Here is a 9,579-nt window from a genome sequence, read left to right as displayed (position 1 = left end):
TTAAGATATTTGTAGCACTTCATACCTTTACTGTTTTTTGTTGTCAGTAACACCACCTTGGTTCATACCTCACCATTTTCAAATATAGTTAAAATTGCACATAACACCTGAATATTTTGACTAACATTGACAACACCACTAGTGCAGATTAAATGCTGGTATTTTTTTAATTAATTGTAGATTTGGAAGGGGGTTCAGAGGGTTGTTCTAGTCCAACCCCCTGCAATGCCGGAATCTCAGCTGAAGTATCCATGACAGATGACCATCCATCCTCTGTTTAAAAACCTCCAGTGAAGCAGTTTTGCTGCAGGTGTAGCTCTGTACGTTCTCAGGCAGGAAGATGACATGACACAGGAATTGTACACTGAGAGAGCACTCTGAGTTCCCCCCTCAAACTCCTCCACTAAACAACCACTAATTCATCATCTGTAATTGACCAAAGTTATTAATTGTTTCCTTTTTTTTCCACTGTCCCTACTCTGAGTAAAACTTAGCTGAATACCATCCTGTGCCTCATTAAGATAATATTCTCTGCAAAGCTAAAAACGGAACACTACAAAAGATGATTTAGATAGATTACCGCACATAAACTTATTTTGCTGCCTTTAGTGAACATATGAAAGTTCTCGAACATCTGTGTGCCATCTTTTCCTCTGCTTTGCTCGAATTCCTTACAAAACAAAACAAAACCTTTCACTAGGATGCAACTAGTATTAATGACGAGTTGCATCCTAGTCAAAGGAATAAGCAACTCAGGCTGTACTTTGAGATTTACAGGACTTGATCAAAGAGTAATGCAGATGTGAAATTTAGATTGTGTTAGGCAATGAAGCACTTTCTGCATGATGCATAAAATGCAGTAAATTATTTATGAGCCTAGTACAACAAATCATTAAAAATTAAACTGTAACTGACGCTATAGGTGAAATAATTGAATAAACAGGTAAACACTTCATTTGCTATTATTTATGAAGTAAGGAGAATATGAATTCTTAGATGCATGTATGTGGTGCAATTTAGTCCACTGCAGGCACATGCGGATTCCTGGGGGCTCAGCATAGTTCTGCTCCCCCATCTCACTGGTGCATTCTTTTATATGTGCATACAAATATGCAGGCAGGCAGCAGTTGGGAGCCATTAAGACTTCTTCTTTGGCGATCACTCATAGCCGTGTAAGATTGTCTTCCATAAACACGGTTTTAACAATGAGTCCGTATGTGACTGTGGAGGCCAATTCTGGATCCACACGTCCTTCCACAGTGGGGACATTGGTTTCCGGGCAGGAGTCGATCACGGTGTGGTTTTGCCAAGCGTGCTTTCCTCTTAGCATGTTTCTCCCTTGCGTTCTGGGTTCAAGTGTCTTCAAAGCCCATGACACCTTTGGTAAAGGCTGTTCTCCAACAGGAGTGCTCACAGGCCAGTGTTTCCCAGTTGTCAGTGTTTATACTACATTTTTTTAGATTTGCCTTGAGACAGTCTTTAAACCTCTTTTGTTGACCACCAGCATTACACTTTCCATTTTTAAGTTCGGAATAGAGTAGTTGCTTTGGAAGACGATCTTCAAGCATCCACACAACATGACCAGTCCAACGAAGTTGACACCATTGATGGAATCTTTCGAGGAGTTGGAGATGGCGTTTATAAGTGGTCCATATTTCACAAGCATACAGTAAGGTTGATAGTACAATAGCTTTTTAAACAAGCATTTTGGTTTCCCTGCGAATGTCCCGGTCCTCAAACACTCTGCACTTCACTCGGGAGTAAGCCGCACTCGCAGAGCTCAGGCAATGCTGGATTTCGGCATCAATGTTGGCCCTTGTGTAAAGATAACTGCCTAGTAGGAGAAGTGATCGACATTTTCCAATGTTACACCATTGAGTTGGATTTGTGGCGCTGCAGAGGGGTTATTTTGTACTTGTTGGTTCAGCACTTTGGTTTTTTGGATGTTGAGTGATAGGCCAAGCTTTTCGTAAGCTTCTGCAAAGATATTTAGGATGGTTTGGAGGTCATCCTCTGAGCATGCGCACACTACGTTGTCATCAGCATACTGAAGCTCTATGACGGAAGTTCCAGTAACCTTACTCTTTGCCATTAAGGCAACCTTTGCCCGGCTGTTGTTCTCCACAGTTACCATAGCTGTGCTGGCTGCAACTGACGGGAGTTGCATTTCCAAACAACTGGAGGGCCCCAAGTTGGGGAAGGCTGAATTAGAGTGAAGAGAAGGCCTTCCCCTCTTCACTTGGTCAAGTTACTTGCACTCTTGAGCATGAGTAACTTGTATCAAGGCAAGAGGCAGGCTGTTTTAATGAAGTGTAGCAAGTGCCCACTTTGGCTACACATTCACAGGAAACAATGTAGCATGTGAACTAAATGATCACAGATTTAGAGAAACCATGATTCTCCTGATCAGGGCAGCACTTTTCATTAGGCCAAAAGCAGTTTGATCATTTTAGTAGGACTTCAAAAAAGCCAAATATTAATGTTTCTCCATATGCCAAATGCTACAGGGACCTACCACTGAGAGGGCTCTGTCATGCATCACCGTCAGCAAGGCAACCAGGTGACCCACAACCAGGCAACCTCCTGCTGATCATCAGATCCAAGGTGGCTGATATTGGAGAAGATGCTTCTCCCTCCTCCTTCCCATTACACCCCATCAAGAGTACAATCAGTGGGGCCAAGAAGGGTCAGCAGCAAGAAAGGGTGCTCCACCCGAGAGATGACTGCCTCAACCAAGGAAAGTCCTAGCATCCCTCCTCAGGTGGAAAGGCCACTCTTCCCAGGAAGTGGAGCATCTGCCACTGGGGCAAGTCAAATGGCACCTTAAATACTCATAGACAGCTATGAGCAGGACCCTCCTCAGCTTGGACCTACCCCAAGTAGTCAAACAGTGTTTCCATTATCAAAACAACAATAAAAAGGGTATCACAAATAATTGAATAGAGCTCCACCCCCCCACCCCCCAGTAAATTCAAATTCTTATTGCTCACACAAATATGTGTCTCTGTCTTGGAACATCAAGTTTTCACGTGTGAGAGGAAAAACAGCAATGTGTGTTGTTTGAACTAACCCTTGGTCTCACACCATTGCGCCTTTATTTTAGAATAATGGATCCCAATTGCTAAGAACAATGTTCACCACATAGGCAAAAGAATTCACAGCTTACCTGACTTTGCAATTCACTTTGTTGTTTCAGTCGAAGGTTTTCGGGTGTGTCTGCCACTGTAGTAAAGGACTGCTTTGGGTAGTGTCTAGAAGAAGAAGAAAAATAGTAATGAAATTACTTTGGAGGTAAGTATGTTTGGCGCTGGACTTCTGCACAAAGTAAGCTACAGTTTAAGGCCACAGATTATGATAGTCCTCTTTTTTAAAAAAACAACAACCACTAAATTTGAAGTTTTACATAACTGGTTAAAAAATAAATAGGTTTATTGCAAGACATATGTTTTAGTTAGGTTTTTAGTTGCATTCTCACCTATGTATATATGTAAATATAAAACTACTTTTCGACTGTCCTTTCCATTAGAATCATACACATTTTGGAGGTAATACTATGGGGCCTATTAAAATTGACATGGCTTAGTGCCCTAGTATGTCTGTTATGAGCTTTGTCTTATCAGCTGTGCTTCAGCCTCAAGGGGACTTGCAAACTGAAGTTTCCTTTCCTCAAATTGCAACTTGCCTCCAGTGGTCTCTAAACAGAGGATTGCAGGGATACAGGCTGCTGTGCAGCAGCCTATGATACAGAGCAAATTGTTTAATTGTGCATGAGCAAGAGACTCCAGAGTTTTCCGTTCTTGCAAAGAACATTGCTGCGCAGGAGAAAAGAACAGCTAGGGTTGGCCCATATCTTCAAAAATAAAATATTTATGACTCTTTAGATCTTAGTGTGGTTATTCTTCATTTTCAAACTTGTACAGAACATGAAATGCCTTCATTTAAAAACATGCCCCTTCTTCAGAATACTGATTCAGCATCAATACAATATACACACTTCTTCACTGTGGAATCTATGGGTTGTTGCCAGAGGTCCAGGGCTTGAACAAGAAATCTCCAACATAACAGTTGCTCAGCCCTTGGGCTTCTCTGGGGAAGCGAGTGGTAAAGGGACAGACCTTCCAGTCAAACAAACTGATTCAGATTCTATAACAGCTTAGACATCTTGAGATTAGAGGAGAGCTATGCTATCGGAAGGCGGGGGGAGATTTAAAGGCAGCTTTTTCTCACTGCAAGCTGACTATGGCAACCCACTGAGTGCTGGCTGGCATGCAGCAATCCTGGCAAGGACTAGTTGCTCCAAGTAAAAATGCTGCAGGTTAATCAGTAGGAAGTTGTCTGTTCAGGTTTTTCTATCCAGGCAACCTTTGTGAGTCTCCCACTAAAATGCCCACCTCTCTTCAATTGCTGATCACTCCTGTTTCTAGTTTCTTGGTTTCACCAAGCTCTGGCCATTCTATCTGCCTTGGTACCTCTTGGCACCATCCTCCCCTTTATTTACCCTTTTCTTGTGAATCTGCCTTTGACAGGTGATGACCCTTATTTCCTGCTGCTGGAGTAAATCTCATGAGCTACAGTCTAAATTTTGGATCTTGGTTCTGCTCATAGGTGTGCCTTTTGGCTTGACAACGAAACACTGATTTAACTGCCCTGAGCCTTGGCTTGCTTATTAGTTTTGTTTCCAGCACTGAGCAAGCAAAATGCTCAAACCATAATTTTGTAAATATGCAACAACCATTATGAAACCGCCAGTTAAGCCTCCAGTAAACTCATTCAAGGGAAAATGAACCTGAATACATGCTGCCCCCCCCTGGGTTCTTGCTACTCAGATAATTTGAACATGGGTGACTTGTTTTCAAAAGCATGCAAGCACATGTTATAGCAGGCACCATTTTAGAAGAATATCTCTCTCACACACACACCACAAAAAAAACCCCATGAAATATCTCTACTTACGCACTCTTCCTCCAGGTTCTTACATTACAATTAACCATTATAAAAAATTTTTTCTACCTTCTTAATTTGGGACTTCTGAATCAGTTAAAATGTTAATTCAGCCTTCCCCAACCTGGTATTCTCCAGATGTTTAGGACTACAACTCCCATTAGCCTCAGCCAGCACAGATGTACTGACTAGAGCTGATGGGAGTTGTAGTCTAAACAGCTGGAAGGCACCAACTTGGGAAAGGCTGGGCTAACTGATGAATCAGGTAACGGTTGCAGCCATAATATGCACCCATAGGGTTTTACTCCAGGAACTAACGAACTAGTGAATCTTAAAGTATCTCTCAGGATATGAATGAGCAGGGGGTGGGGTGGGGGTGGAAATGCTAGAAAACAGACACAACCATGTAAATTGGGGGCAGGGCAGAGAGAGACAGAAACAAATATGTACAAAGTTAAAGGAAATCAGTACCATTCCCATAAGCTACTAGGGTTTGGCTTGTGCTACCTAGAATGGTTGCTACATGGTATGATCGATGTGGTTGGGGCAAGTAACCTTTCATTCCTGGTGAGCACACAGGTCACAAAGTTTCACTATCTTGATCACCATCTCATTTTGCATACAGACTGAGCCACCCCTATTGAGCAGTATACAAAGGGTTCCTGGCATTACGCAGCCCCTCTACCTCCCCCAAAGGTCAACACTATTAGTGCCAGTAGTGTCAGCGTATTGGCTTACATAAGTGGAAAATATACTCAGCAAAAGATGTGCTACAAAGAACAGCAACCTACTCAGCATCTCTTCCTCAGTTTTAAACAATATGCCTGTCACACATTAAATGCTAAATACTGAGTCATGTTCTGCTTGTACAGCATCGCACATTCACAAACGTGTGAACTGACAGTTCTTATAAGGTTCCCCACTCCCACCTGCTCACAGTTCTTTTCTGAATTACCTATATTAAAAAATGAAACAAAACAGTTTGCCACACATACTTGTTTGTTGAAGCAAGAGCACTGTCAGGGCTTTATTTATAAATCTTCTCAGGATCTTAAGCTCCAGTCGGAAAGAACAGAGACTCAATTTGCTAATGTAAAAGCTGTATGACATTTAGGTGTCAAGTTTTGTGTTGTTGTTTTTTCCTCCCTTTTTGCCTCCTGGCATCCCAATTAGTCATCACATATTTGTTGCAAGCAAACAAATTCAACCTCACATCAATGTACGCGCTGCAGTACAGTGTCCCTGTAGAATAATTGGAGCATTATTTACTACAGACAAATGTGAAAGTTCCATGCTGTCTATAGTTCAACTACTGGAAATAATCTAGTGACCTAACACAAACAGAAATGGTACAGTGGTGGTCAGCCCGGATAGCTCAGATAGTTAGAGTGTGGTGCTGATAACACCAAGGTTGCAGGTTCGATACCTTATGAGACAGCTGCACAGTCCTGCATTGCAAGGGGTTGAGCTAGATGATCCTTGGGTCCCTTCCAACTGTACAGTTCTATGACCCAGCCACATTTTGTGTCTGCCTTACAGTGCAAAGGGCACATCCAAAATTTCAATACTAGAAGAGACAAAAGCAAGGCTTCTCTCATCCAACAGCCACAGACTGCCATTAAAACTGTACCTAGGGAGAAAGCGATAGGGACCCAGCTTTTTTCAAGATGGTGCATTGACTGAAAAACAATAAAAGGAATGTTATTTGATATTGTGCCTGGCTCCTAGTCTTATGTAGGCAGATGAAACAGGTGCAGAAGATGTCTGTTAGGAACTTATGCTTTCCCAACTCTCTACATGCACCATGAGGTAACGTGCAACATGGCTGATATACATGTACATCCAATTTCTGCAGTTTTCCCTCCTCAACCTTATGAAAAGGTAGAATCTGGTATTTCAAAGAAATCAATTTTGAAAAACTGGAATGAAAACGGTAGCAGTCCTCAAACTATTTTTGACTCAGCCACTTCATAAATTATGCAAGTATATGTAAATGTTTTTATAAGATTTGGAAGCCACACAAAAGCTGGCTTCTGGTCGGGGAGGCAAACACTTAGATGACTTCTAAATATTATAGGAACTAATATGGAGGCAAATGTAACGAATGAAGCAATCCTCCGGAAAACAACTGCAAAGAGAAAAACCTATGTCCTTCACTACTTGTTAGTAAAGAGTGTTGAGAGTATTAAATGTTTATTTGGCCTTACAATATCAGTGCATAGCAGGAAGACATTCAACCACATATATGGGAAAACTCCCTAAGAACACAGCAAATCAAAACACATGCAACCTCAGTCAAGTTGATGCCACTCTGACTGGTTATTAAGCAACCTCTCCATACACACCCTCTTGGGTACTTGACTAACACTGAGAACAGAATTAACTCTTAGATTGCAAACTGAACCATCTCTGCTGTTGCACTTCCAAAATGCCCTACTGCAGTGTTTTTCAACCAGTGTGCTGTGGCACCCTGGGGTGCCTTGAAAGATGGTCAGGGGTGCCATAGGCAACACTGACCTCTGTCCCTCATGCCTTCCCTACCTTCCTCTGATGCCCTCTCATGTCTCTCCCTCCCTTTGCACAGCTGTTTATTGCAGCAGCTCTGGCTACAAGCTCCCCAGGTGAATGGTGCCTCTGGGGCTGACCAGGGGGTGCTTCCCAGGCCCCTGTGGGGCAGTGTGAGAAGGCACTTTTCTTTGGGGTGGGGGGCAGCTCAGACACCAGGAGCAGTAGTTGCAGTTGCCCAAAGGACTCCCAAGGAGCATGGAGCAGAGAGGAGGCTGAGGGAACACTCCACAAGGGAGGATGTTCAAAAAGGGGTGAGTGGCTGCTGGCTCTGCAGGCAACGGGTGACATAACTGGGCTCCTGAGCCCCACAGGGGTGCTGCAGAAAGAATATAGTTTGTCAAGGGAACTGTGGACCCCAAAAGGTTGAAAACCTCTGCCCTACTATATTATGCCCTAGCTTTGCAAGGGAAGAGCTTGGGCAGTTTTTATTTTTCTGTGTGCTGGACATGAAGCTCTCTTTAAAGTTAGAATTTCTTTTTGAAGTTCAACTGATGTGCTTTCTGCTGTGTACTCTGTTCTTTGAAGTTCACCATCAAAATATTTCTGATAGTAGAAAATTTGTAAGATGAGTTTTGAAACAAGAGGATGCTGTGTACCCAATACTAGACAACTAGCAGCAAATAATTAGCATCTAACCCTTGTTTAATTAGATCGAGAATAAGCAGGATGAGAGGGTGATTATAATTCTGCAGAATTAAATAAACAAATACACCTCGCTCTCTTTTTCAGAAGCAGAATATGCAAACACTGTGTTAAAATTGAGACTGCTTTTTGTAGTGACAGAGCAAATGAAAGGTTGCAAAGCAAACCCACTCTATTTTATTTTTTAAAAGAGTCAGCGCTGGATGCAATAGAAATAGCTATCTTGTTTGCTTTTACTTATATGCTAAAATTGAAATGTTGCAACGAAATATTCATAAAAAGAAAAGCTGATTATTCTTGCTTTTTGTGTTTTCGGTAAAACAATAGGGAAGAAGAAGGAAGAAGAAGAAGAAGAAAACCTCCTCAAACACTGTTGTAAACAAGAACAATACATAGAAGCTGAAGTCGCATCAACAGTAGCAGAATTTGTTGTTGTTTGTGATCGGTGGTAGCAGCGGGGGGAGCAGGAAGAAGCCAGATAAAGGCAGCAAGAAGCAGGGGGAAATGAAAAGAAATAATTTCCAACCTACTGCATCTTTTGTGATTTTTCTCTGTATCCTATATTTAATAAAATATGTAAACCACTAAACATGGTGCTTTTAAAACAGTATTTCAATTACAAAATACTACCTAATTCCCTAGCACAGCATCTCATAAGACTGGTTCATCAACAAGTTGTTGTCATACATAATGTTTCTTGCAAGTGAGACAAGACTTCCTTTTGGGCCAAATACATGAATGCAGACATCAGTGTTACTATGGACTAGACTCCCTCACTTCGCTGTATGGAGCAATTACAAGGGTTCTGGTAGTGGTGGTGTGCTTTCGTGTGTATACATGTGTAAGCAGCTTATGAAAGTGGTTTTACTCGCTATCCTCACCTGAAGGCCCATGTTTTGTGTGCTTGTCATTTCAGAAAAGGATTGTCTAATCCTGCTGGTTATGTCATCCACAGAAGTGTCTTTCCTTGATTTTCTTTGAAGAGGGGAGGTTACATTTTCATAGCTAACAGACATCGTGTTGTTTTAATAATTCACATTTGATATGCTATTTCTAAAGGAATACCTAATCTGCAATTTATAAACCACAACTGTTATGCTGATAAAGAGCAGCCTGTGAGTGGATAGAATTCTGGTTTGTTTAGCAATGTAAACCAGATTGTGCTATTTTGAGGCAAACTTTGATGCCATTCAATTGAGTTTAACAGCCATTGTCCAATGCATCCTTTACGTCACATCATTCCAGCACATTCTGAGGGGGAGGGACACGGCCCCTGCAGCTGCTTGCAACTTTTTTGTGTGATGGGCACCTTTTTCAACAGGATGACGCTAGAGTAATGCAACATCCAGTTGATCTTGAAAAGAATATGCAGCCACAAGGAACAGTCACATAAACCTGTTCTGCTGCCACCACCAAATTGCAGTTTTA

At 41.9% G+C, this 9,579-nt stretch overlaps 1 protein-coding gene across 3 annotated transcripts in view; it reads right to left on the bottom strand.

Annotated features, from left to right (window-relative positions):
• The window catches only part of NEBL (nebulette), a 176,013-nt gene that overhangs the window by 82,952 nt on the left and 83,482 nt on the right, over positions 1-9,579 (bottom strand). For all 3 annotated transcript variants that reach the window (XM_083704730.1, XM_083704731.1, XM_083704729.1), the window contains exon 3: positions 3,167-3,251. In XM_083704730.1, the coding sequence (XP_083560856.1) occupies positions 3,167-3,251 (85 nt within the window). The remainder of the gene's footprint in view (positions 1-3,166; positions 3,252-9,579) is intronic.

Source organism: Podarcis gaigeae, assembly GCF_964106915.1.
Source record: "Podarcis gaigeae genome assembly, chromosome: 12".
Taxonomy (NCBI): domain Eukaryota; kingdom Metazoa; phylum Chordata; class Lepidosauria; order Squamata; family Lacertidae; genus Podarcis; species Podarcis gaigeae.
Note: the sequence above shows the minus strand (reverse complement) of the source record. Positions and strands in the feature narration are given on the sequence as shown.